Below are 27628 nucleotides of genomic sequence, written 5' to 3'. Positions count from 1 at the left end.
CCATGAAGAGCTGTAGTGATTTAAATGCCCAGAGGTGTTAAAATTGAATCCTGCATTCAACATAGAATGACACCGCTTTGTTTTCTTTGTACACCTCCTTTCCCCACAACCCTAAGCGATATTCATGATTATCTTTCACTCTAACCTTTGGTTTGGATGCTACCCGCACATGCATTTTTATAGCTGTAGGTGTCTAATACACATTAGAGAGATTAAAATCGGGGCTAAGAGAGTACCACAGAGGAAAAAATGAGCCAACTAAGTAGTAGCCGCAGGATGGCCACTAGAACGGCGGTAACCGACGGGCAATTCTCGTTGATGCACTCTGACAAAGACTGCTAGGGACATAGAGACACGGGACCGGAAGCCTTATGAGGCTGTAATGTATAGGGGCTTCATGACAGAGAAACTGGAGGTCAGTCGCATTGACAACGGCGGTTGCTCACCCTCTCTTCACGCAATGCATCATTTCTAATACCCTGGGTACCAGAGGATTTCTCGCGTGCGGCGGGAATTTTCGGTGTCGGCCCAAGGCCGACACATCTTCGGCCAAGGGCCGAAGCCGCGAGAAAAACATTTCGCGGGGGTGACTATAAAGACTTGACAGAAACCAGAAACCGCGCTAGAAAAGTCTCTGGCACTCTGGGCACCCAGGATACATTTCTTATTCAGAGGCCCTTTAAAACTGTGATTAACTACGTGCAGCCGCACCCCCTCCCCCCCCCCCCGACAAAGGAAAAACGAACAGAGGTAGCTCCCTCTCTCCGTTTTTCCTTTGTCGAGGGGAGGGTGCCGCTACACGTAGACAAAACTGTGATAACGACGCTACTTTGCACATGCGGCGGGCATGACACTTCCCGGAGTAGAATGGCAACACTTCGATGGAAGAGATCGAAGGCTATTTTTAAATTTTCAAATATATTTTGAATTCGAGTTCAAGATTATGCACGAAGCTCATCATTAGACTAGTTCAGTCTTGGCAGTCCTGAACCATACAGGGAGAGATGAATCATTGGCGTCTAGTTAGGTTACCAAGGAAAGTTTACGCCAACAACCTAAATTCCATAATCTCCAGATCTTAAGAAGAAGTCTTCCTCTGCATATCCAGTGTGTGAGATGAAGCATGCAAGAGTAAAATCACATTTTCAGTATAGAAAAAGAAATTCCACTAACAATAGTGACGTTTACATGGTGAAGATTGATATGGTAAAACATCAACTTAGTAACCTCCTGACCTACCCACGGCGAAAAGCCCTGGAGACCGTGGAGGTTGTCAACTTAGTCTCTCCCCAACGGCGCCTCTTTACAGCAACGACGGACGGGAAGACGCCAGGTACTCATGGGTTTCGTTGCGGCAGTTCACAATATAGAAACTAACTATTAAAGTAAGATAATCTGTAATCCTATTCGCAATCGAAGTCGCGGCATTGCAGACAGGGTTATGATATAAGTTATTTTTACACCAAATCCCACGCATTACTTGAACCCTCAGGGAAACAATTAACACTTTAGCACAAGCAGCGAAATAATAACAACTGATATCAATCCGCTAATGTGGCTGCAGCCAAACAGCAGATCTCAAACAGGTCAAACAGAAATACTCGAATAATAAAAAAAAAGGCAAAACAAAATTGGTGAATTTTCAGCACGAAATTGCCATCGCATGATTTCATTAAAAATTTCGTTTAAAAATTATAGCAATAGATTTCCGGACATTTTACCAACCTTTTTTCTTATCCCAAAACAAATCAGACCATTTATTATTGAGCCAGAGGCAAGTCTGTTATGCCTATTCATTTTGAAAAATACAGGTAAAATGTCCCAAAAAATCTATTCGAATTTGTTTTCGAATTTCGTGTCGTCGATACGTCAGTCATACGTAATCGTGACCAAATGGAGTCATCTTTTTCATTAAAGAAATAAAGGACATTACAAAACCCAATCATCTTGAGGATTTCTTACCGGATATGTGGAATCACTGAATCGCCCAAGTTTTTATTACCTATGTATTTTAATTTATCTGTCGCAAAATACCCCTAATTTTCTTGAATGTAACTTGTCAGACTAGAAAGGGTTTTCCTTTTTTGCCAAAAAAACTGATACCAAGTAAATTCTGCAAGTTTTTGTTGTTCAAATGGCTCCGACGAGCAAATAAGTCTTAATTACTTACATATATCTCTATCATGCACTGACGAATTAACAATTCAGTTGAAGAAGTAGAATTAATTTCCATTGTTGATAAAGCTTAACGTAGGAGAGGTGATTAATTTTGCAACACCTGCTGCCCTCAGGAGAAGATAAACTCATTCAGCCGTGTTATATTTTTACGGCGCCTGCCAACCTGCTTGCAATCAATTACTGTCAGTCTTGCAGTCTCCTATATCTCCTCGTTCCGCTGCAATCAATACTAACATCGGGTTAGGGACCAGGAGGCAAACGCTAGCAGACATGATAGAGACAGACTGCGAGTTCGACTAATGCGGTAAGTGTGCTATTAAGATTGGAAAAAAGCCAGTAAAAAGCCCGCTGAACAAATATAAGGGAAGAACGACCGAAACGACTGGTTCAGTCATTAAAATCTTACAAGAACTGAGTCATAATAGCAACTAATGTCCTAACATACGTGGATTAGCCTAGCACTCGTTCTTCGTGTTTTGAAACGAATTACTGCAAATCATGAAGATGCTGAACTGATTGCGAAACGGAACTGTTTCATGTCACAAAACATAAAAATTTCATTTGGCAATGTCATTATAATAATTTACATTTTCTTAAAACACTGCTGACAGCGATTATTCCCTTATTGAAGCCAACACAAGCGGAACAACTGATACGTTTTCATGTTTTGAACAAACTCAGGTAATCGCAAGCCTATCCTTGTACTTCGTGTATTCAACATGAATATGTGACGGAAAAATGTGTTAAAAGTAATGAATCATAGCACAGTTCTGGCACATGACTGCAAAAACAAAAAGCTAACCCCGGTTCTCTCTTGTCTATCAATACAGCTTGTTTGTTTAGCCGCTTCAAAAGACTTTTTTTAAGGATCTTTTTAATACTCGCAGAAAAAAAACCCAGAAACGTAACCTTCCTCTACTTGACAAATAATGGTCCCCATTTAAAATGAAAGTTACTTGAGAAGAAAGGTGCTTTCAAAACAATTGAAGAGTGTCGACTGATTTCTGCTGAGCTCCGTACCAGCTAGAGACAAGATAATTCTTTCCCCTCAGCATTTCGAAATGACTTTCTGCGAGAGAACAAGGGCTAATGGTGGACAGATTACTTTATCGAAATCCAAATTGCAATCTCAAGTTGAGTAAAACCTTCCAATGCCCCAGTATTGATGGCTTGGCTCGCCATCTGTAGATCTATCCTGGTTTGCTTACTGACAGTAGCACAAATCGTTTTTTTTCGTTTTTTGCGTTTAGAAAAAATGCTCCCATGTTTCTTCCGAAAGAAAAGTGTCTTGAAAATCCGAACAAATTTTAGGGCAGTTAAAAAGATTAAGGCAAATCGCAAACATGACATTCGAGTTTTCTCAAACTAGGAAAGGACGTAAAAACTGTCCATAGTAATTGTTGCCTTGCAAAGTCACGCAAAAATACTCATTTTTCTCTACGTGTAATGTACAGTAAATGACAATGAAAAGGAAAACGTGGTCACTTGGTGCAAAATTGACGTTTATCGTGAACGTGATTCTAGATCGGCAACTGTTGCCAACGGTTGGAATCACCGGCTATATTTGAATGTTTGAAAACAGTAAAATGGGTACTTTTATGCGGTGGAAAAATTCAATCCCTTCACTGGATTAATAAAAAAGTCATTCCTTAAGAATAAGTGGTCAGGAAAGCGCTAAGTATTCTGAGTATAACTTACGATTAGGAATAGGGCGGGAACCAAAGGATTATTAATAAGCGAAATAACACGAAACAGCCGCCGGCAAAACACTGCTTTCACCGTTCCCCACTGGTGTGTGCGCCAAAAATAATAATAATAATAATAATAATAATAATAATAATAATAATAATAATAATAACAATAATAATAATAATAATAATAATAATAATAATAATAATAAAATCAAACGGGAATCTTAAGCCCAAAAGAACAAGAGAGCAAACTTAGCCAAAAATCTGAAGTCAATAGCAGTCGATGTTTTACAAATTAGTTCATATATGTCTGGAAGTGGAAACCTTGATCAACTAGAGAGTGCTAGATATCAGTATCGCTAATGATCTGATCTTTAAACGGTTTGTAGGTCGGAGAAGGAAACTAATTCGTGTTCTAAATATAAATACGAAAATGTAATAAGCCATATTAGATTCTACATATGTTTTTAAAAAAGTTCCTTAAAATGATTAATCCTTCTAAATGGTTTTTAAAATTACAAATGCGAATTTAGCCTGTAGGCGATTCAGTGGCGATTTAATACTTTGTCTTCCGTTGGTAATTAACGAAATGCTTGTCACAGTGAATGCCTTGAAAAACACAAATTATTTAAATGTCGTTTTTCACTGCTACTAGACTATATCACTATCAGATTTCTCGACTTCTCACCTTTTTTAGTCCGGTAACATTTTATTACGGGTTTATCAAGAATGGACCTTTTTAGCTTTTATGTTTTGTTTTCCCATTTCAAACCACGCGATGTTACCCCAGAGATTCTGAACTGTTTCTTTCTGTTTATGTCAGCTTATGCACTTTCATATTGAGCATAATTTATAAAAAAGATAAAAGGCAAATTCCCTGGAGAACATCACGTGGTCTGAATTAGGAAAACAAAACATACCAGCAAGCTAACTAAAAAGGTCTATTTTCTAGAGGTACGCACAGTTTTTCACATCCACCCGTAACTCCAAATCGCCCTCACGCGGGGTTACTTGACTTTGTCATTATTACAGTATAGCGAGATAACAAGAGAGAATACCGTTAAGTCTAAAAAAAGCCCCTCCATGTATAAGCCCCCCAAACTCGTAACGCAAAAAACCCTCCGTTAAATCGCCCCTACAAATATAAGCCCCCCTGGGGGCTTGTACTTGCAAATTGCCCTCAAATACAAAGTAAAACAAATTAAAGCAAAAACAGTAAATTTCCTTCCACCTGTAGGGCTAGCCCAATCGATTTTAAAACGCAAAATTTCCCTCCGTAGATAAGATTAACCCCTCGGAATATAAGCCCCTCCAAAATTAAAGGGCCTTTGAAAAATATAAACCCCGGCTCCTGACCCCGGGGCTTATTTTCGGATTTTACGGTAATCTCTTGGAGGTAATGATCTCTCCTGGTTGTTAAGGACCGCGTGTACTGTGTTTTCCAGGCATGTAGCGAATTTCAAGGCCCTCTTACGTTCTTGTGCCTCACACTTTATTTTAAAAATTTACTTGAAAGCATTAAAACAGAGATTCATTGGCTACTGCAATTTTTTCAGCAAAATAGCTTATTTCCTTAGCTTTGTTTTATTAATCTTCGACTCTATTGTTGGTATGTACGTGTGTACTAATGTTGAACTATTGACTACGATTTTTCCTGTGTTAGTTTTACCTTCTATGATTATCGGAACTCGCTTCTCGTCCTAACAAAACTTCGATTATCCAAATAAGATATTAAAAGAAGTCCTAAACATAAAATGCGAAATAAAACCTTAAAATACGACCGTGTCGAGACGTATTTTAACTTGTCGCGTGAAGATTGCACATGCCATTCAGGAGGCCATGCACATGTCGGCTAGCCCTTGAATTATTGTACGTAAGGGAAAGAATGCCGTGAGAGTGAGTTACCCTGCTCATACAGAGTCGCTAAACAACCCCCAGGATATGAGGGGAAGAGGATGCTCGTCATCTGATCCTCATAGCTGATCATCAGGGCTTGGGCGCGGGGAATACCTTACAAACAAACAAACAAACAAACTTTGTCACACTCATCGTAGCCTGCAGAGCAGGCGTTTCTAAAGACCCAATCTCTGAGGAAACCCGTCAACCTCTCCCGTTTGGAATCAGTTTTTGACTCGCCCCAAGTATGTCTGTTTATGTTTCAACGTCCATGATGGCAACGTTCGCACTGGCGTTCGCACTGCAAAAACACTCATCGGTGTATGGCCCCCTTAACGTAGAGGTCAAATAAAGCCCGAGCCACGCCCAGCTTAGTTTTCCTTTATCAGGGTCTAAATCAAATTTTCTATCAAGCATATGCATGCACGTCCCCTTCCTTTGAGAGACCTACCCCACCCCCCTCCACTGAATCGAACAGCGTACCTTCATATGATTCGCGACCAGTAGGAGCACAACAGTTATTGTCCGAGCTTGAGTTCAGGTGAATTTCAGCTGGCTCTTTGAATTGTTTATTCTCCCTACAGGCATAAGCTATAAAAGTTTTGTTTAATCCTTGACGAAAGGTAAGGAAATTACGCTAAATTCTGAACAGAAAAGCGGTTAAAAGAAAGAAATGAAAAGAAAGTACTGACAAACGAGCACTAAAGAAAAGCTAACAAACATTTGCCATAGGAAAATATGACTTATGAAAATTCAAATATAAATATGAAAATAGAACTTCACGGATCTATTTAATGCAGGGGCGACCCTTCGTGATTATTCTTTGAGATTCGTTGTGAGTCAATTATATTGTATTAGATGAAAGATCGATAAAAGACTATTAAAAGAAGAGGAGTAAGTGAGTTATCGGAATCAAGCAAAGCAATTAATCCTACATTTCATTCGGCCTCTGGCTCATCTGATAACCATGATAATAAGCAAGGGAAACTTTTTGTTCTGCGAAAAATCTCAGCAATAAGCCGAATACACTTCTGTGGCTACAAATTTGGAAATAGCCGTCTTGAATTTGTGGAAAAATCGGTGCATGTAGCTTGTTATGGTTTGTTTGGTGAATGAGTAGGCATATAATTTTTAGTAATGACCTTGGGACTATTTTAAGAGTCTAGAGAGGTTATAGTTAGCACGATCCTTCGTCCGCACCCTTAATTTAGAGAAACACGACATATTTCGGTCATTTTAATTCAAGGCTTCTCAGTTCCACTTTCAGCTTTTAGCTGGCGCTGGAATAAGTCGGAGGACAACAATTATTCGAAACACAGTTGTAGAATGAGTCCTTCACAGAATGCATTTTTTGAAGATATCGAGAAAAATGGGCACATACACTTTACCTCGCGAAGGAGAAAACATTTATTTACGCGAAATACTTATACTTAGCCACGACCTTCGAAGAGTGAAAGCCCTGCTAACATATTTTGCGGTCTCCCACAAATGTTGTGATCAAAATGAGTCGAAGGGTGAAGTTTCTTTTTCTGTCGAGTTCCGAAACTGGGGAAAAGAACATTTATACATTTATAATCTTCACCAATCGCAAAGCCGTCCAATAACTCTCGGAAACCTGCTTTGGTTACCCTCTGAATATCTTTTGCAAATCGCAAGCTTTCAAAAGGCACATTACAGGATCATACCTTTATCGCAGTGGAGGTGTATTGACAGCGACCGGCCGGCGCCTGGGAGGTCGCGGGTTCGAATACCCTAAGGGAATCAGACTGTTCTTTCTCTTTTAACACGAACCTTGTGACATCACGTGATCCATTCTCCATCTCGACCGCTTCTCAACCTATTTCAATGCTTTCTGAAAACAAATAAAGCAGATGAAACGATCAACATACCATGCCAATTGCGGATAAAACAAGCAGACACCTTACAGTAGTAAGTAGTTATTTCCAACTGAGCTTTATTTTTTCAAAAACAAAAAACAAAAAAAACGATAAAGTACAGGCCCTACGAGGAGCGGAGGTAAAGACCTACCGTAAAGCGTGGCAAGAAATTTTCGTGGGAGTTTGCTGTTGCAGATCGTTGTTTTTTGTACGTTGCCCGAGCTTTTTTTTTGCGATTAGGAAAGCTGGACTGGTTTTCTTGCTGGGCGGATTTATATTTGCGATTTTCAGGCAGCCGCATTCCGATTGGAAATTTGTCATTCAAGCTTTAAGTATTATTATTATTATTAATTGATTAAACCATTTTCCCACTGGCAGAGGCCGCTTCGGCTGCCCAGTAATTGAACAAACCGCTCTGAAAATTCAAAAGTAAAACGTTGGTCGGTATCATATCATGATATTAACGTCTTTATATTGCCCTTCTGTTGCTGATTGCTCCACTGATAACGTGGAATTCATTAGCAAATTGATGCACCACGATCTCCCGAGTTATCGCTTGCATTTCAAGTTCTTCTTCAGACTGGAACTCTAAATTTAGTACCACAAGGTGCACCCAATTTGAGCAAACTAGAAAGCGGGGCAGTTATCACTTCGATTGTCAATATTGTATAAGATGAAAGCAAAAGGAGGTAATAGAATGAACCAGAAATTGAAAAAAATCACTGATGCAAGTGATATATGTTTTTCCAAGAGCCATAATCTTGGTTTTTCAGATTACCACGTAGCAAAAAAAGCTCCTCGAAAATTCCCGTTGCCAAATCGTTCTCCGCGCAGAAATTATAATAGTGTCAATTGTGGATAGTCTTAAAAGACGAAATATGGACCACCAGTGCGAAAAGTCCGCAAATGACGCGTTTGTGTTCTCTTAAATCCATGATTTACGACCAATGATTTGATAAATGCAAAAATGACGCACTAACCCCATAATTTACTAAGTACAACACCTACGCATTGTGCTGAATTAAACTGGTTTTTTCATCTTACTTTGATAGAACACGGCACTCAACTAAACGCAAAAACTGAATGTTGTATTGATCTCGCCGAGAATGGCAAAAAAAGAAACTCCCAGAAAAAAAATTAAAAATCGGCTCTCAGTAATAATAGCAAAAATTAGTAACCGCAAAACGAGAAAAAATCGCCGATCCGCACAATTAAACTCCCACAAAAATTCTAACGCAACACAGTAATATTTAAGAGCACAAGTTCATATTCATCATTCGCTTGTTTTATTCGCATTTCAATACCAGCCCTTTTTCAGCCACCCACTCACCACTCATATATGTTTTGTATCAAACATTCCGCATATTCAGTTTGAAATCAAAATTACTAGATTGCCAGAGACCTTAAGATTCTGACTACGGAAACGAGATTTTCTCAATACTAAGTAGTACGTGTGTGAATCAGCGTCATTTTTGCAGGAAAACGCAATATAGCCGCCGCCATTCTACCACAGGTTTAGTCAACAAAGAAAAGGTATCGAGGAAGTTTTATCATTTTGCGATCGGGAGAGGGTTAATTAAACTCCTTCAATCTACCACGGGTTTTAGCGAAAATGTCGTAGTGACCGAGAAAAGTTAGTCGAATTTTGGAAGTTATCCAATCTAGCGGTCGGGAGAGGGCTTGCCTTCTACAAGAAAAAATGGCCGTGCTGTCTTTTCAGGTGAAAAAAAAGTAGAGTGAAGCTTTCCGGGGAGCAAGAGTGCGCGAAAAAAAACTTTAAGTTTCCTCGCCTCCTCCTAGTCATCCTCGTCCTTGAATCTAGAGGTCTTCATTACTTGTTGGACCTCACTCCAACCTCGCGTCCTCAATATGGCCGCCGCCGTATTGGAAAACGAGAACACCCTGGCTCACGACATACGGACGTGCTTCAAAGCGAGGCCTGGTGCGACAGCCGTGCCACTCGTGAGCTCAAAGGCTCAGTTATAGTTGGTTGGCTTTGATTCCAGCATTTGCACAATTTGCACATGAACGCGCATACGATCGTGACTTCGAAGGCGATATTTCCAAACCAGTCACAAGTTCATCGAAAATTCCTCGGATTTTAGACTACCAGCAGTTTCTCTACTCGCAGTCTACTCAGATTCAGCGGTCGCGTTTTAGTGAAACAATCCGCGAAATTTTGTCACCCGAAGTGTAGCCTGCGTACCAGCGACAGGAGAAAGAACAAAGCAATTATAGAGAAGAAAGGTAACTGGTCTAAGAAACAAAAGTAGTTTTTCTACATTTAATTATGGACATACTTTTACAGTCCTCTCCTTACTTGCAAAACTCTCCTTAACACAGAATACTGGTTCTCTAGTAAAATAACTGACTTGTTTGAGACCGGACCCGCTTCGATTAGCTTAAACTCCTGCGCGGGGTCGCTCAGAAAAAATGCATTTTTTTTACATTGAACCTGGAAAGCTATATTTTTATTAGGAGAATTTTAGCGTGAACATCGTGAACATAGAAAGTTCTACCTTTGTGTGCTTAAAGAAGCTTTTTTAAAAGCTTAAGCTATTTTTCGCATCACTTGAATTTCAAAAATAATGGCCTAGTTTTGGTCTATATTTAGGTATTAAAGCTGTTTCCCGTCATGTTACAACGGGTGGCAGGGTTGGGCATGGATTGAAAGTTGAAAAAGTTTATAGGTATTAATGCTATGCTTGAAAAAATCGCCAAAAAACTATTATGGTTAGTGCTCCCTGATGAAATTAGTACGATATCTTTTTCACAACTCTACAAAAGAATTTTGCGTATGGGTGGAAAGGCACGTGCTCTAACTAATGACTTCAGCACGGTGCCCTAAATCCGAGCAATATCCTCTTGCCCCTAATTTGGGGAACCCGTTCAAGCTATTCTTACTAGACCGTATCGCCGTCACGAACTAATTTATCACGTACCGAGATTTCATAAAGTAAATAACCTCGTTTGCGTTGATTTGTCCTGGCAAACTGGAAAAGGAAAGCCAAACTCCAATTCAACTAAATTTGGAAGGAAGGAGTCGCGCGCGTAGCAAAAGCCAATTTGTGAGGAGAAAGTAAATTGTAAGTAGACAGCACGATCCTTTTCAAAAACTGGAAATGAGCAATAAATAATATCAAGATTCCAATTCTCTTTCGGTTAACGCTATTTTAAAATACAATACTAGTTGGACCGGCACCTTGGCTTTTTTAAATGCATTTTTCTCCCACCAAAAGTGCTCTTTTCCGGCAAAACTGAGCGTACTTTGCTGACAGAATAAGGCTAATTTATTGTCAGCGTGAAAGAAAGCAGTACTTATATAATTTAAGCAAAAGGATCTGAACGACCTTTAACCTAGTTTCATGTGAAGGATAACAAACTTAAAACAATTCTCTTCAGCCAGCCATGGCACGATAATTTATTCAATCCACGTATGCGATATTTTGCTAGAAAGTTATGCTCCTCATTGGCGTAACTAGGAAGTTGAGTTTGCTAGCAAGCTGTGCTCTTAGAATTTACAACCGAGTTATGCCTCTCTCAGCTTTTTTCCTCTTCAGCCTACAACTGGTACGTTGTGCCTCTCCGAGCGACGCACATCTTCGCCGATGACCTGACTTTTATCTTATTCACTACTTATTGTGTATGTGGGCTGGGCCTACGAGACCCTCCTAAGTTACAGTTTTTTAAAATGTTTTCCTAGTTTTGCACCTTGAATAGTCTATTGTTTTCAAACAATAGCAGCTGTATTCAGTCTAGCAAGTTAATAAAAAAATTCCGGCTCCCGTTTGCTTGAAAAATCAACGCATTCGTTTTTTTATTTTACCAGGCCATGCGCCAGTCGAAAGCATTGTGCATTATTCAAGTAGAACTGAATTTGTTCGGGTTTCAAACGACAAGAACCATATTACATTTCATGCCTCATTAGAATTTGGTCGGCTTTAGTGTTTTTTTGGACAAATTCCAGCTCAAGTTTTAAATCCCGTCCGGCTAAACCTCACTACAATCAAAGCATGTCAAGAGATCTTTTAATAAATTCTACCCTAACTATATTTCCTCAATCGCTGGTTAAGCAGTGATAGCAACCAGTCTTGCTAAGCCATTCAAATTCATTTGTCTTTTTAACTGACCCTGTTTTCTAATGTTCTTAAAAACATTTTACGGACAGATGCACACCATAGTTAATCAGTGTTCTTTAAGTATCTTAAAGATGTATTAATTTTGGATACAAAGCTTGGTTTGGTTTCAAGCGCACGAAATGGCTAGAAGGGGCGCTTTTCTAAGTGCTAATTGCCTAAACCTGAACCATTAAAACATTTAGTAACGAGAGAATTCTACTGCACCAGCAGCTAAACTGGCTAAAGAAACGATTTAGTTCGCTCGCTTGATCGACAACAGGGAAAATAAATTCTGAGCTATTTTCTATCCTTTTTTTTTTTTAACATTCATTACCTTGAACAATGTTTGCTTTGTGCGCAAATCAGAACTTACTCTTCATGGGTCAATACGTAGTTATCTTTCCTACTATTGTCTAAAACCTTGCCCTTTTTAAAGGGATTGACATTTTCAGCTTTTAATTCCATAATTTTTTTAAAAAAAAAACATCCTATGCATTTTTTTTCAACTAACTCAGTAATTGCTATGGCAAATGAAATTTAACAGGTGTTCACACGTCACAAGTCTAATATATGGATATCCACCTACAAAAAGAATTTTACATCGTGATCAGGAAATATAGGATTATGTGAGAAATTACTCCTTTTTTCTTCGAGTCCCAATCACTGTCGACTCCCCTACAACAGATTATCACCTCGCTCTTCAAACGATGGTGTCAGTTTTTTATCATAAAAAGGAAGAAGAATGCTCACAGGACTGACCGGATAGATTTAGAGACCGAACAGCTGTTTTGCAATAGGACTGGGTCGCACAACTTGAGTTCTTTACCATCACTACATAGCGAAACGTCGGGTTTATTCGTTTGAATGTAAACAGCTTCTTTTGTCTTGAATTGAACGAGATCATCCCTGGATCATGAAAATAATAAAGGGTTCAGTTTTGCGCTGGCGCCGGCGCGGTGATTACAGATCAGCGAACTTTGATGTTCTGAAACGCCATCCATCAACACCGGGTTTCTAAACCACATTCCGAACCTTCCAAATAACGTTATCAAGGTGTGGAGGATTCTTCCGAGGGCTGTGGCTGTGGATGTTTTTAAAACGGAATGATAATTCAGTTCAGTACTTGTTTTTCAGCCGTCTTCCAAAGTGCCAGTTTTCAAACACCCAATACTTGTTCAAGTACTTCCTACTAGACCGTCAACAGGCAATTATAAGCATCTAATCACTTTTTACAGTTTGAGAGGACATCCAGCTGGTGACATTTGTAGCCTGACGTTGTTCAGATCAGTTAGCCTCCCGACTCAATGGTTTCGGGGGGGGGGGGGGGGTACCTAAGGAAAGATTGGGGAGAGGTATGCCCCCATTCCATTCGATCATCTCCGGTCTCTTAATCCGGAGTACCCGGGGAGTACCCCGGGTATGCCACCGAGGCCTAAGTTCATTTTGCTACCCTATCTAAGAAAAGAGGCCTTATAACATCATGGGTCCGTTCAACGTCAACCAAACACTTTTAAGAACTCCGGTCCAAAAAGACACGCAATACTGAAACTGTATACCAAGTTTAGACTCAAGACCCTGAAAACCATGCGCTGTTCAGCGGCACCTACCGAATAAGACAGTGCCATCCCCGGCCGTGGGCGAAGCATCCCAAAAATAATATTAGTTTCTGCTGGTAACAATTCTCTGACTGATTCCTTATGGAAAACTACTGACCCTGGAAGAATGCCTAACAGTGTCTGCTGCAAAAAATTCCTCATAGGTCCACCGCTCATTGCTGCTGTCTAGAAATTGTACATACATACACTCTTTTTTTTCTATAAGAATATATTTTATAACAATATCGAGGCTGAAATTTGCGAAATCTTAAGAATACTTTAAGAATAAACTCCAGGCTGAGATTTTGAAAAGGATATAATTTCCTGTGGTGAAAATCTGTAAATACAATACAAATATACCTTTTCAATTTATTCCTTTCTTTAAACAGCAAAACTAGCTAACTATATTTAACAAAACTATAATTGATACCTTAATATATTCTTATTCGAAAATGTCATGAGCTATTATTAAGAATAATACAAGAATATTTACAGGAGCCTAAAATCGGCGGAAAAGTAAGAATATTCAGCCTGGCCCTGGAAAACAACATTCTTATAAAAAAAAAAAATGTATATAAATAGCTGTCAATGTCAGCGACCTTCAGTTTTTAATTTACCCAATATGTGGATTCCATTCATACGTTTCACAAATGTTGCAATATTTATGGCGGCCACCCCTCCTGTATGGTGGAGTGATAATTTGGATCAAAAAACACTAAGTGACGATCTCGGCCTCGCCGTAAGTAGCGTAACAAGGTTAAAGAATATCTCACAGCGTGATTAAGGTTTAGCTCCTGGGAACCAGGTAGTCAGTTACGACAAAACACCATTACTGCTATTTCGTGAAAATTAGACCACTTGATGCGATCAGGGCATATCTGGGCACGAGTCAAGGTGACAAAACATTATTTAAAAAAATACAAAGCTGAAATGGTGAAAGATGAGAGCGATAAGAACCCACAAAAAAGGGTGTTTACGTTTACATCTCGTGTTTCTCCGCTGAGGAATTCATGCTGAACTATTTTTATCGCGCGCAAGGGTTCAAGTTTTAATTCGCGGCCCTCCTGCATGGGAAGTTAAACACACCAAAACAACCAAAGCAATCCTCGGACACCTGACCAGGCTCACATTAAGTTTAACAAGACAGCAGGAAGCAAATTAAGCTTTTAAGGTAACAAGGTAACACGAAAAATGCTACATCAAATAAATTATAGATGAAATTGATATCCGAAAAACTTGAAAAGGGCATTAGGACAGATATGCTGATCCTAAAACATTCCGCCTGTGACTCTGTTAATTTAAAATAACTGGCACCTCTGGCAGCAAACATTCGTCTTTATTTCACAGTGTTACAGCTGGTGTAAAAACCGCAACCAAAGAACAAAAATATAAACCTATTCATGTTGACATAGTACTTGATTGATTTCCTACAGCACTTGGAAACAAAACAGCCGTCAAGAGTGTGATACAACTGCGTTCCTTTCCAGGTAAGCTGGTTTCTTACGTTTACAGTAGATACACTACACGTAGTTGAAACTTACTACTCACAGTAGAGACCTTAAGATACACCGTTTGTGTGCAGAGGTGTGGGTAAATTACCCGTGAATACGGGTAGATGGCCTCGTACCCCGGTGAAACGGGTAGGCCACTGGGAGATCATAGTCGCCTTTTGTGTAACTGCGAGGCAAACATGTTCGCCTACCCGTATCCGTAGGTAGAAACGGCGTATCTTATTAGCCCCTAGTGTATGCCATTGTCCAACTGGTTGTACTCGTGTGTAAGTAAATACAGGCGTAATTGTTTGCTCTGAGTAAACAGTTTGTTGTGACACGTATTGACCATTTGGAGGGATACATGTAGCCCCTAGAGGATGGTGGAATGTTGACGAAAAAACCTATACGGCAGGAAATTGAGTGGAAGTTTTGTTAACCAAATAAACCGAACATTTACGCGAGGAAAACTCTTTGAGACAAGGAAAAGTTTAGTTGGTCCCATGCGAAATTTATAGCTCCTTGGTCAGGAAACGCCTTGTCAAGTCCGTCTACGCCACTTTCACTAAAAGAAAATAAGTGAATTTTGGAACGACACTGCTGATGTGCCCCTTAGAAAATGAACTAATTAGAAATCGAACAATAAATTGCCTGGAGGGTACTAAAACCTCAATCAAGCGGAAACGTGTGTGCTTGACTTCTATTGTATTTGTGACATGATTGATAGAGGCGGGGCAAATTGTCACTTCAAACGATTGAAATTTTTCACAGAATTCAAGCAAAGCCAACACACCGAGTCCGGCGAAGAAATAAGCCAATCAAAATTCCCTTGAACAAGAATTCGTGTCGTTGTTTGACAGTGCTTAACAATCTGATACTAACAGGCGAGAGTTCACCGTCCAACTTATCAAGGCTATCAGTCACATGAAATCCGCGACAAAGACTGTCACGACGCTAAAGAATTTACTCTTTGGCACTACGTCAATATTGTGCCATTAGATTGACAACAAGCAAATGAATGTTGTCTGCGCAGTTCTAAAACAAACCAGGCAACTTGAGACGACAGAGAAGACTCCATCCACTCACCAAGCAAATCACTTCTTTCCGTAGTTATTGCTCGACCGATGGCCGAAATTCAGCGTCGACCGGGATGTTAGTTCGGACGGAAATCTCTTGGTGGACGTGAGTATGCAGAAAGCAGAGCGGTGGATATTGTTTCTCAGCCTTATTGTTAATGCGCAGTCTGCTTCACCGGGTAAGTGGATAGCTTCATATTTGTTATTTTGCCACAAGGATATTCTAGGGTCTATGGGTTTCTAGACCTTGTATTCCTTGTTTAAACTGTTATACAAAGATCGATCTTTGTTCAAATCATCACAAAAGGCAATCGGTTTCCGCTTTTTCAATGCACTGCCATGTACGAGATCTCGTCACGCTTTGAAAATCAATTCGAAGTAATATGCCAAGATCAATGACTCTATTCATTTGAATCATGCAAGAAAACTTGTTTCTGATCACCAAGGACAAAGGAGATCTCATCAATAAGTTCAACATATAGACTCAAATATTTGCTCAGCTCTTAAATCGCGACGAAGTTGAAAGTAAATAAGTGGCAGGAGTTACTCAAAGGTTCTGTTTACCATTTCCATTGTATTCTGAGCATTGTGTCTTGTAATATTTCTGGGCTATCCAGCTGTTTAATACACGCTCGCGTTTAGTACTCATTCAGAAAGTAAGCAGGCAACATTGAATTTGGTTTTGTATTCGTTTCCATGCAAACGTTTCATTAATTTAACACGTTCAATGTTATTAGGAGGGGAACTTAAATGTCCGGTTGATTAGTTCTTTTCGTGATAATCGAAAGATGTTGTTTTCATCACTGAGGTGCCAATATCTTAAATCAGGGGAAGTCGAAAAACACTATAATTATATTCTGTAAAAGTACGCTCTCTCACTTCTACGTTAATGCAGAAAGAACGGTTTGAATTCTGAAAAAACTTCAGCGTTGTGACGTAAAAGGAGTAAATGAAGTTATTTGTTGTTGCCACCGGAAAGAGATTCAACAGCTCTGACCAAACTAGAAAAAAATGTGCAGCAATATAACTCACAAGCTTTTAAATCGTGTTATTGTGGTCAGTTCGCCTTGCCATCCTCAATGCAGGAAGACTTAAAACTATTTTAAAGCTTCCATGTGTGCCAGTGTGTATGGCCTGTGGTATGAAATACCGCCCTAACCAGTCAAATGTTGTACCGCTGTCTTTTCGCTACTATAAAAGGTCCGCCGCTTGTGTCAGCAGTGGACGCAGCGTATTTTGCTTGTTTTCGTGTTCGAAGCAGCTCAAGTCAACCACAGATGGGGGACGAGATCACGCCCGAAAGTTTTTTTTTAAGGGGTTCTGGGTCAGTGTTCTGTTTAGTAATTTTTCGGCATATTTGGCAAGGTCAAAAATCAATAATAGAGCTGCATAATTTACAGAAGGGAACAGATGGTCGCTCAAGGGCAAAAAATCTGTAATAATTATAGTTAATTCTTAGCATAAACGTGTGACGGTGCATTTATATGTGCGTGGAGGTTTATCTCGGTTCTGTGATGCGTCTTACTCCATTTCTCTTTTTCTGCATTATGTTAGCACAATTATAACTTTCAGCAAAACGCAGTTGTTCGCCCTTTTGCATTAAGTTAATTGCAATTGCATTGAATTAAAACAACTGTTTGCTGAATCGCAGTAGTGTAGATCAAATCGTTTCCCCAAATACCACATCACAGGATAGTCAGGAAACGATTTGCACGATTTGTCTACAGTTAACGTGCCACTACAAAGAAGTGCAAATAGTAGGAGAGTATGAGCACCCGACGACCGAATGTTTCCAACACGTCAGAGGTGTCTCATATAGTTTTCTCTACGCTTTACAAACCTCTTTGGTTAATTTGGAGCTGCCCTAATAACCGTATATCTCATTCGGATGTCTTAGAGGAACTTTGGTCACCACGAAAGTTTTAAGTGACTTTTTCTCTCATCTGAACTGAACTTTTAGCTACTCTGACGGTTCCGGTCAAAAGTTAGAGGACATTGAGTAGCCGTACTTTTCTTCCGAAATTTTCTGGAGGCCTTTTTTTTAAAACACTAATCGCAGTATCTTGGTAGTAAAATGCGAGAAACAAAACCTCCAAAAATGGGAGGGCAGTTGGTAGATCTTAAAAGAAAATATCCCATTATTCTTAGTAGACAAATGGAACGCTTATCCAGAAATTTCTAGCCGTTCTCGAGCCTCAGAAAGTTTTAGGCAATATTTGCTCCTTCAGAGAGTTTTTTACCGCAGAAAAAGGTCGTTGGATGCAGGTAAAATCCACCCTGAAACGGTATCTGGAGAATGTTTGTAAGCAGACATGCGTCTATTGCCTTGCGAAGGTGGATCAATCCACACAACTCAGCGGATTGCTCTTCCTCAAAAGGCGAAATGAAAATGGGGTCTTCTTTTAGACCTTGCACATCAGTTGCTGTAAGTTTTACATCTGATGCGTAAATAGTTATAGCGCAAATTCATTATCTCGAATGGTCGTTCAAATGTTTTGTCATGTCAATAAGTTAAATCACCCATCACGTTATCAGCTTTTTGTGCGATAAACTCGAGTATGTACTTTTCATTTTACTTCCTTTTCTATTCACTTTCTTACTATCAAGAGGGGAAAAAGAAAAGTAGATGCAGCAGCGACAAGTATTTGTTTTTCTGAGAAGGCAGACTGTACACATTAGAAAAGCGCGCGTTTCAGTCTCTGGAAGTAAATGAAGAGAATTTCCGGCGCAATCAACGAATGAGTTCAGCTGAGAAGCATTATCTGATGCAAGTTAAAAAATATGTTATTTTTGTAATTCACTCATCTGCACACATCAGTGTTTTTGGCGCGAGTCGTAAGTGCTGAGTCGTGGATACAGAAACACTTCTTTGGTACACAGAGTTCATTAGGAAAAGGCCAGAAATTAAACCAACAGTCGGATTAAAATATCAAGAAAAGGAAAATCTGTAGAAATTTTATACCCGTTCGAAACATTTAGGGTGTATGTGCCGAACTCAAGTGAAATTAATAACTTTGTAAAAAACTGTATTTACCTTTGCAGACAAATATCCACCTCACTGTCAAGTCAGTTCTAGCATAAAACCTCTTAAAAATGTCAAAGAAGGAACAGTCGTTCGATTAAGATGTAGAGTCAGTGATTGCTCACGTCCGACCATATCTTGGCTGAAAGATGATCAACCGTTATCGCAAGAAAATGAAAGACTAACTCTAAGGAATAATACCAATGGAAACGCCAGTGTCTTAAAGATAAGGAACGTTAAACTTGAAGACCAGGGAAACTACACTTGCATTGCGGAAAATCCATTCGGGCAGATGGCGAATGCAACACGACAACTCGTACTAGATGTTCGTCCAGGTAGGGGGTGGAAACTGAATACAATTGTGATTGTTATGGCGTAGAGTTGGCTAAGAAATAGAATGGGTGGCTAAGTGTCTCTGTTGACAGTATTGTTCACTTTTCCACATCATCTTGATCTTGTGATCAGGAGTTAAAAAACATTAAGTACTATCGGGATTTCGAAGCAAGTAACCGGGAATAAGGAAATAAGCAAAGCCTTTCTTTGAGTTAGCGGGAGGGTCGAGTTATCAAGGGTTCGTTCGAGTTACCGAGGGTTAAATTACAGAAAATGTACGAAGGAAATCCAGGGGAAATCGATTTTGGTTTAAGTTTAATAGCGCGAGGTTCGAGGTTCGAGTACGCGAGGGTTCGATTTACCGAGTGAAACAAAAAACACACGCTGTGGCTATATGCTCAGCAGCCACAGCGAAAAACATAACAGCTCAACATTAAAAAGATATAAATAACACCGAAAATAAACGCGGCACGAATGGATAAACTTGTCGAAGATTAAAACGGATTACAATTGTGGTTTTTCAAAACCTTTTCGCCTAATAGTTTTCAAAGTTTTTTTGTTGTCTGCTGGGTTTGACTTTACTCTTAAGTGATACTTGTTCGATAGAACGCTGTGATCTTGTCATTCACAAGTGATTTCTCAACCGTAATTAGCATTTTAAAACAAAATAAATGAGAAAGCCATGGCACAGAGAGTTGATCATAACCGTTCGACTTATACTGTGAAAGCTTATTTCCTGAACTTAAGATTGTAACAAATTTTCTATACTTCTTGTGTACTCTCGTCTACTTCTTACGATATTTGTCGACTAAAATCGTAATTATCGATTACTGAGTACAGACCCACCACAAATCCTTCAAACGATATTATATCAGTACTATCGATTTTATCAATTGAACACGCCGGGCAAACACAGACAAAAATATAAGACAAAGTAAGATTTCACTTCAACCATTGCTTGATTGGAAAAACTGCCGTACTTCTACTGACGGTTGTGCAAAAAAATCTTTGTTTTACCCAAGAGACACCCTATGTCATTTGTGATGAATGAACCAACACTATTAGAAGGTAGAGGTGGAACATCCAGTAATGTTGCTTGAACTGCATTTTATAAACATGATTCCCTGGTGTATTCACGTTTACTTAATATTTTTTGTAGGTACTTCAGCGACCCCCGCTAATACTACTTCGCAACCATCAACCACTCCAGTGCAATCACAAGGTAGATTAAGAAGCTGTAACCCTGTTAGTATTTTGTATCATTTACACAAGAATTTTTATCTACGAAACCCACTGATCATTTTTCAGTAATGACCACCCCTTTAAACCCATAGTGACGTACGTCCGTCATGATATGAGTAGAATGATTAGCCAAAGAGGTTTTGATTGTTAAACAATTTCTCCTTATCTGATCATAGTACCGTAGGAAGGATCAAGAAACTAATAAAGGCATAGGTAAAGGTCAAGGTCCTTATTTTACGTCGGCAACTCGCAAAAGTACTATACTGACAAACCTGAGGCTGACAGTGCGAAAATTACTGCTATATGACAGCATTTTAAAACTCCAAAAGTTGACCCTGTCACGTTTGAGAAGCGCAGATTGACGATAATTTTTGGAATTTCAAGTCACCTTCTCTTTTCTTGTTTCATAAGGCTCACTTGCCTATTTTTGTTCGCTGTTAGAAGTTATTATACAGCCTCGACTAGCAAATTGTCACTTTCGCGGCGGACGAATGTTCCCCCATTTTGGTGGTCTTGTTGACTACTGAACTGTCTTTTCTACACTTTTCCAATTCATCCATGAGCTGGCTCACAGGAGCCTGTAATTGTTTCAAAATTCCCTCTAATGGGAAGAGTGTTGTGTGACGACACAAAGATATACGCACAAAGGTGACGGTTGAATATTAGCATTGTATAAACTGTTTAAATTTTTCCATTTTCCTGTAAAGAACGGAGAGATGGAGCGCTAATGTATTGGGCGGGGGGACAACAGGTTTCACCCCAAGGTTAGACTCTGCCATAAACCAAGAAGTGGGGGCTCGACTTCTATTCGTGTTTGCTTTAATTGACCTTCTTTTTTTTTAGGAAAGCCTGTCTTCTCCGACCCAGATACCTTAAAAAGAGCATTCAAAGCCTCGCCAGCGTCTCACTCAGTTAAGCTTAAATGTAACGCGAAGGGGACACCACCACTTAAATACACCTGGCTAAAAGACGGAGAGCTTTTGAAAGGGAGACGACTGGACCCATACCTTAACACCTCAATTTGGTACCTTAAACTGAAAGATTTGGTACCTAACGATGAGGGACAATACACTTGTATAGTATCTAATCGATATGGCAGCATAAATCATACTTACACGGTCAGAGTTCAAGGTAAGAACACGGCTGCATATCTTCGGTTCCACTGTAGACTCGAAGTTTGACAGCTGATTTTTGAGAGTTTAATGTCCATTCATAACAAACTTGATACCCCATGTTAACAACTATGAACGCACTGAGGAAAGGTTGTTCTCGGTATAAAGGGTCTTATAGCAATCAACCCATGACCAGGCCAACACAACAGAGACAGCTGTAGAGAAAATGGAAGAAATACCCCTAAGTCCTCTTCTCTTTTCGAACAAAAGTCTAGGTATTTTACGTCTCCTTCAAATTGTAAAGGGTTGATGAAAGAGACAAGGCCAACGGCTTATCGTTATCGTCACCGACCAGCGACGTGATCTTCTGACCACAGCCTCTCCGATCCTACTAGACCCTTACTGGGGGTCTTGCCGGGGTTCTAACCCGTGACCTTACCCAAACTAAACCGGTGCTCATCCAACTGAGGAAAAAGGCGACTAACCTCCCGGGGGGACTTCCATATGAAAGTGACCGGGATGTTCGTTGGAAAATTAAAATTAAACCCTAAGAGAGACCAATATGGGTGTGGCTCAAGCGTAAACCGACCCCTAAAGGATGCAATTCACAAACAGACATGAGGGCTAGAGTGTGTCGTGTCGTGCCAGCGATGTCATGTTCTTTTTTAAACGTTAGATTTCTGTGCGTTCAGTGGCAAGGAGATTTTTTTAACTTTTTTATGCTCAGCCCTAAGCGATACATGAATTGGCAAATATGGTGACTTTCTGTCCCAAGCATCCGAAGTGAGACCAAAACCTGCAATGTACACCCCCAAGCGAGACGACAAACACCCCCGACACTTTTATATGGGAACCCTCCCCCCCCCCCCCCCCGGGTGGGGCCTAAACCCCAAACATTGATGCCGTTTGACAGGTTCTCTCGATCACTAAGACAGTGCAGTTTTCAGCGAACGCCTTATCTTATTGGAAAGATGCGAACCATTTGACTATGCATGGCCTCTACATCTCTCAAACTGACTCCATAAAAGTTGAAGGACAGTTGAGGCCTGGCGTGTAACCGGGTGTTAAAGTCGTGACGAGGCAAAGGTTCACGGTTATTCCTTAAAAACGAATTACAAAATGGTCGTACAGTACTATGTAAAATAATCTTACTTGTTTCTCTGGGCCAATTTGGCTATTTCCCGTCTAAGTTGTCTGTTACAATACGACTATTTCACGCGACCAACTCAGCTGTTTTAAAAGACTTATGTATATTTTAACGAATTTTCTTGATCGTTTTTTAACAGCTAAACCACGAACTCGACCTATCCTGCGAAAGGACCTTCCAGAGAACACGACTGTAGAGATAGGGAAAAATGCTACAATGAAATGCCATGTCGTGGTCAGTGGGACGCTTCCAGATTTTAGGTGGCTAAAATGGGACAAATCTGTCACATTTGTGTCGAAGATAGAAGACAGCTTAGACAACAATGGGTCATTTAAACTTATAGATCCACGATATTATCATTCTTTGCAATTGGGGGAAGGATATGGTTCTGAGGTGACAATTATCAATGTAACTGAGGACGATTTTGGACTCTACACTTGTTATGCGAGTAATCACATTGGAGCGGAACATAACAGCGCTTTCCTCAGCAGATACGTGAAACCCACCACTCCAGGTAAGAAGTTAGTTTTGAATTAGTAAAAACCAACCAAAGGTTAGTGAGTGCAGGCGGGATCGGTTCAAACGCTCTTGCTCCAACTCTGTGTTTTGCGTATTAAACCTTCGAGTGATGGAAGGCCATAACGCGCGTGATCAGATTGCCTTCTATGCATTCTGTTCACTCTTAATGCTGGCTATATACATGCATGTGTAATCTTTACAACCTGGAGATTAGGAATGCAGGCTCCTCCGGTCGCCTGCAATTACTTTTTAAAACATGGTGTTGTTATCGATTATAAAATAATTGTATACGCATTTCATCAAGGCAACTAGTATGGCTCAAGTTATAACTTCTGAGTCTCAAAATTACATGGGGAACATCAAAGAGAGCGCGTCTTCTCTTTAAAACGCTATGCACTTTTGTCCCTTGCGCCAGAGGCGTCTGTGTACGTGGTCTGTGTAAAGTACTGTCATATTTTGTGTGCAAGTTACACCTGGAATAATTACGTGATATCCTAGCCTGTTCGAAGACCCTCTATTTTCTCTTCAAAGTCCGTCGAGCGCGTGTGACCGCCAGCCCAAGGGGGTAGTGGTGGGGGAAGAAGAAAAAAGACGGACGTTCTTTATTTTTCTTTCTCGCGCGCTCGCCGATGTTCTCGAAAAGAGCGAAAAGAAAAATAAAATAACGTCTGTGTACAGGATAATGATATCCAGGTTGAAAGCTCTCAAACGAAACGTTGAAAAAAAAAATATATACATAGCAATTTGGCTAACTATTTTCTTTTGGCCTCTTTTAGGTGGAGCTCTAAATCCTACTCATGGAAATAACTCGACCACAATTTCTGGCGTGCAGCAACCTGCTCAGATAAAAAAGAAAGATGAGCCCGGAGACAACGTCGTTATTATTGTACTCAGTGTAGTTGTGTTTTTGGCTTTTGTAATTGGAATCACTGTATTCATTGTCTATCGCCGTATAGTAAAGGGAAAGTTAGCTCAAGATTCCAAACCCCAAGATAACATTGTCACTCTACAACAAATGGATATTATTCCTGCAACATCAACCCTTATTGCATCGGAACCTAATACTCAAAATCAAACCGATGGAACTCAAAGAACGTTTCCCTATCCAATTCCAAGGAGGCGATTAAGTTCTTCTGACTCTACCACACCTTTATTAAAATACAGACATGGTAGCTGCAGATCGCGCTTTTCCTCAGGTGTATCATCGAGAATTGACTCAAACATCGCTGAAGGTAAAGAAAAGGGTCGCCGACGCTTATTTCGTTTCGTAAGGACCACCGGTAGACGCGTGGCTGCTAAGCCTATTAAATCCTTGACATTGTGTTACCGTGAGATCCAGGGGCCGAATTCAAAAGGCCTCCTATGTATAGCGTTCTACCCTGCACCACAGACGGAACTAAAATTCTAACCGCGGAAGGATTAGCCAGGCGGTAGAGCGCTTGACCGGGAGGTCGCGGATTCAATGCAGGGTATTAAAATAACTGAGAAATGCGTTTTCCAGCAAAAGGGTAGAGCTTCGGTTGGCTCGGATTACCACGTAAAATGGCGGTCCCGTTCCCAGTAGGAGACGTAAAAATAATGTCTCCAATTAGAACTTTCGTGCTTAATACATTGACACTCAAATAAAGCGCTTTTTGGTTAAGTCCGTCTGCGCCGAAAACCTTGTTCTGGTCCCCAATAGAAAGATTTGAGTACGCGCTACGGTTGACGTGTTAAAAGTGAAAATGTCCATTTGCCAGTCAGATTGAAGCCGGGTAAATTCGAAACGCATTTCTAGTATCTCGTTGAGTTCGTTGGGAACCCAGAGCAAGGATATCCGCGGTGCTCGGCAGACGTTACTAAACGAGATTTGTCTCGGTACTCCCGAATTCAGTAGACTACGAGTAGTCCCCCATTTTTCCTCAGGGATAGTAGAGCGAGCGAAACGCGAGCGCGCGTGAAAATCACCCCACGCGAGAAAAAGCGACACGCGTTTTTCTCGCGTTTTTCGCATTTTTCTCTCTCCCCGCCGCGTGTCGCTTTTTCTCGCGTGGGGTGATTTTCACGCGCGCTCGCGTTTCGCTCGCTCTACCTATCCCTGAGGAAAAATGGGGGACTACTCGTAGTCTACGAATTCAGCTCCTCGCCACACTTGTAAAATAGCGAAATGGTTCTTTTCATTTATTTGATTCTGTCCTTTTTGTGGGTCATAATAAAAACTACTGGGTTACCAATTAATGGGAGACTTTTATGAAGTCACTTTTTTAATCAAATGGTATAATTACGTTGACTTCTATTCACCCTTATTTAACACAGAGCTTTACGAGCTGCCTTGTGACGAGGAGTGGGAAATTGAAAGGTCTCAACTTACTCTAAAGGAACAGCTTGGTGAAGGAGCATTCGGTTTGGTCGTTCGAGCTGATGCTGTCGGATTGCCCGAATTGCCTGCTAGATGCTCTGTTGCTGTAAAAATGCTTAAAGGTAAGAGACACTACAGCCACTACACCCCTTCAGTGCGATCTCTCTTTCGTCAGGTTAAGTTTATTCAAACAAAAGCAAGGGTGGTGCAGTGGTTAGACTACTCGCCTCTAACCAAGGTGGCCCGGGATCAAATCCCGGCGCCGAAGCCAAAAGTGGGCTGAGTTTGTTTTAGGCTCTCCTCTTTGCTCCGAGAGGTTTTTCTCCGGGAACTCCGGTTTCCCCGTCTCTTCAAAAAACCAACATTTCCAAATTCTAATTCGACCAGGAATGGTAGACGAAGAACCAGCATTTAGATATGCTACCTCTAAATCATGGCATAATTATTCTTTAACCCATTCATTTATTAAAACTCATTCGCAACGTTTTCCTCTAACCGAGGTCGGCTGATAAGACTAATGATTACAAAGAATTTGCTAAACTTGAGGAAACCGTGTTAGACTCACAACATCATCACTTGATAGATTAAAATGCACGTATGGAGAATCTTCAATTATTTGTGAGAGGGTCACTGTGCAATACAATAACTGTGGATAAAATGTGATCTCTTCTAGCTGATGCAACGGAGAACGAACTAGCTGACCTTCTGTCTGAGATGGACACCATGAAGGATATTGGTAAACACAAGAACATCATCAATTTAATTGGTGCATGCACACAAAATGGTAAGCAATACTGAAGCCGGATAAACTTACGCATTTCGTGGCCGTTCAAGCACTCTGCCCTCTTTGCTTCGGCGGCCCCCTCGGCCTACTTAATGTGTCATTGGATGAACAATAGCCTGTTCACAGACCCTCTTTTTTTTCGCTGTAGACAAGATCAAACACGCGTTTCATTTTATTTTATTTTTTTCTCGCGTCGCGCTTGTTCGTGCCCTCTTTGCCTAGGCGGCCCCCTCGGCCTACTTAATGTGCCAATGGATGAGCAATAGCCTGTTCACAGACCCTATGTTTTCGCTGTAGACAAGATCAAACACGCGTTTCATTATAGTTTTTTCTTTTTTTTTTCCTCGCTTCGCGCTTGTTCGCTCGGGCCTGCAAAATTCGGCGGGAAAACATTAGTGGACAAGCCAGATGAGGGCCTCAACGGGGTCCATTAGTGGAAAATCTAACAAGAATGAGCTTCTCTCAATGAAATGTTGGTCACTGTACCAAACTCTCCATAAAACAACAATAAAAACACCCTCCAGTATTCTTTTTTGACTGTCATGTACGCGGTGACACATAGAAAGGTTACACAAAGACAGCAACGATTGCCTGCGAATAAGGCCGCCGCTCCTCGCTCCTCACCTCACCGTTTTTGCGGGAGGGATGTCTCAGATTTCTGATTGCTTTCCTGATTATGCCAAAAAGATTTTAAACTTACAAAGGATACTTGTACTCACAAGTTTTAAACTCGGGTATTTCAGGTCCTCTGTTTGTCATAGTGGAGTTTGCACCCCATGGCAATCTCCGGCAGTTCTTGAGGGAAAGAAGACCTTCTGAGTATCAACACACAAGGCCGAATTCCTCAGGTCCTTCTCTTACTGTCAGGGACTTTGTATCTTTCGCGTTCCAAATAGCAAGGGGGATGGAGTATCTGGGAACAAGAAAGGTAAAGTAGACATTTTTTGTAACAGAACAATATAATATATATAAAAATAAAAACAGTATGCGAGTTCTAAATAAGGATTAGGCGATCAATAGAGCGCAACCTATGAACGTTTTGCTCCTCATATTACGAGAGCAAAAGGCGACAATTATTGAAAGCTTTTGGTGTGCCGCAGGAAAACCTGGCAAGTGTGTCTGTTAATCAACTGGACATCATTGATATAGGGCGTTTTTACTCGACGCCACGGCTGATATATTGGTGTTCCATGCACCTGAGGCCTTCTTC

The 27628-nt window shown here is 40.5% G+C and overlaps 1 protein-coding gene and 1 long non-coding RNA gene across 7 annotated transcripts in view; one reads left to right on the top strand and one right to left on the bottom strand.

Annotated features, from left to right (window-relative positions):
• Nucleotides 1-2389: 2389 nt before the first annotated feature.
• LOC140932617 (fibroblast growth factor receptor 2-like) overlaps nt 2390-27628 on the top strand; it is a 28064-nt gene continuing 2825 nt past the window's right edge. Inside the window, exons 1-11 of one of the 5 annotated variants that reach the window (XM_073382129.1) lie at nt 2390-2482; nt 14789-14842; nt 15956-16100; nt 18964-19278; nt 20436-20498; nt 21362-21649; nt 22917-23291; nt 24073-24528; nt 25592-25756; nt 26308-26418; nt 27162-27346. In XM_073382129.1, the coding sequence (XP_073238230.1) occupies nt 16034-16100; nt 18964-19278; nt 20436-20498; nt 21362-21649; nt 22917-23291; nt 24073-24528; nt 25592-25756; nt 26308-26418; nt 27162-27346 (2025 nt within the window). In that variant the 5' untranslated portion in view covers nt 2390-2482; nt 14789-14842; nt 15956-16033. Of the gene's footprint in view, nt 2483-7672; nt 7695-9631; nt 9890-14374; nt 14527-14788; nt 14843-15600; nt 16101-18963; nt 19279-20435; nt 20499-21361; nt 21650-22916; nt 23292-24072; nt 24529-25591; nt 25757-26307; nt 26419-27161; nt 27347-27628 lie in introns of those variants that run through there. The other 4 variants (XM_073382131.1, XM_073382128.1, XM_073382127.1 and 1 more) reach the window with 4 other exon arrangements.
• On the bottom strand, nt 5299-27520 carry LOC140932630 (uncharacterized). Of its 2 annotated transcripts, none has more exons than XR_012164972.1 (3): nt 27138-27520; nt 7451-7617; nt 5299-5879 (listed from the first exon to the last, which is right to left on the bottom strand). It is a non-coding gene; the product is annotated as an uncharacterized lncRNA (long non-coding RNA). The 2 variants fall into 2 exon arrangements; XR_012164971.1 differs by lacking the exon at nt 27138-27520 and adding an exon at nt 13368-13492.

The sequence above is a fragment of the Porites lutea genome, chromosome 4, assembly GCF_958299795.1.
Source record: "Porites lutea chromosome 4, jaPorLute2.1, whole genome shotgun sequence".
Taxonomy (NCBI): Eukaryota; Metazoa; Cnidaria; class Anthozoa; order Scleractinia; family Poritidae; genus Porites; species Porites lutea.
The sequence above is the reverse complement of the archived record's forward strand: the minus strand, read 5'-3'. Positions and strand labels throughout refer to the sequence as shown.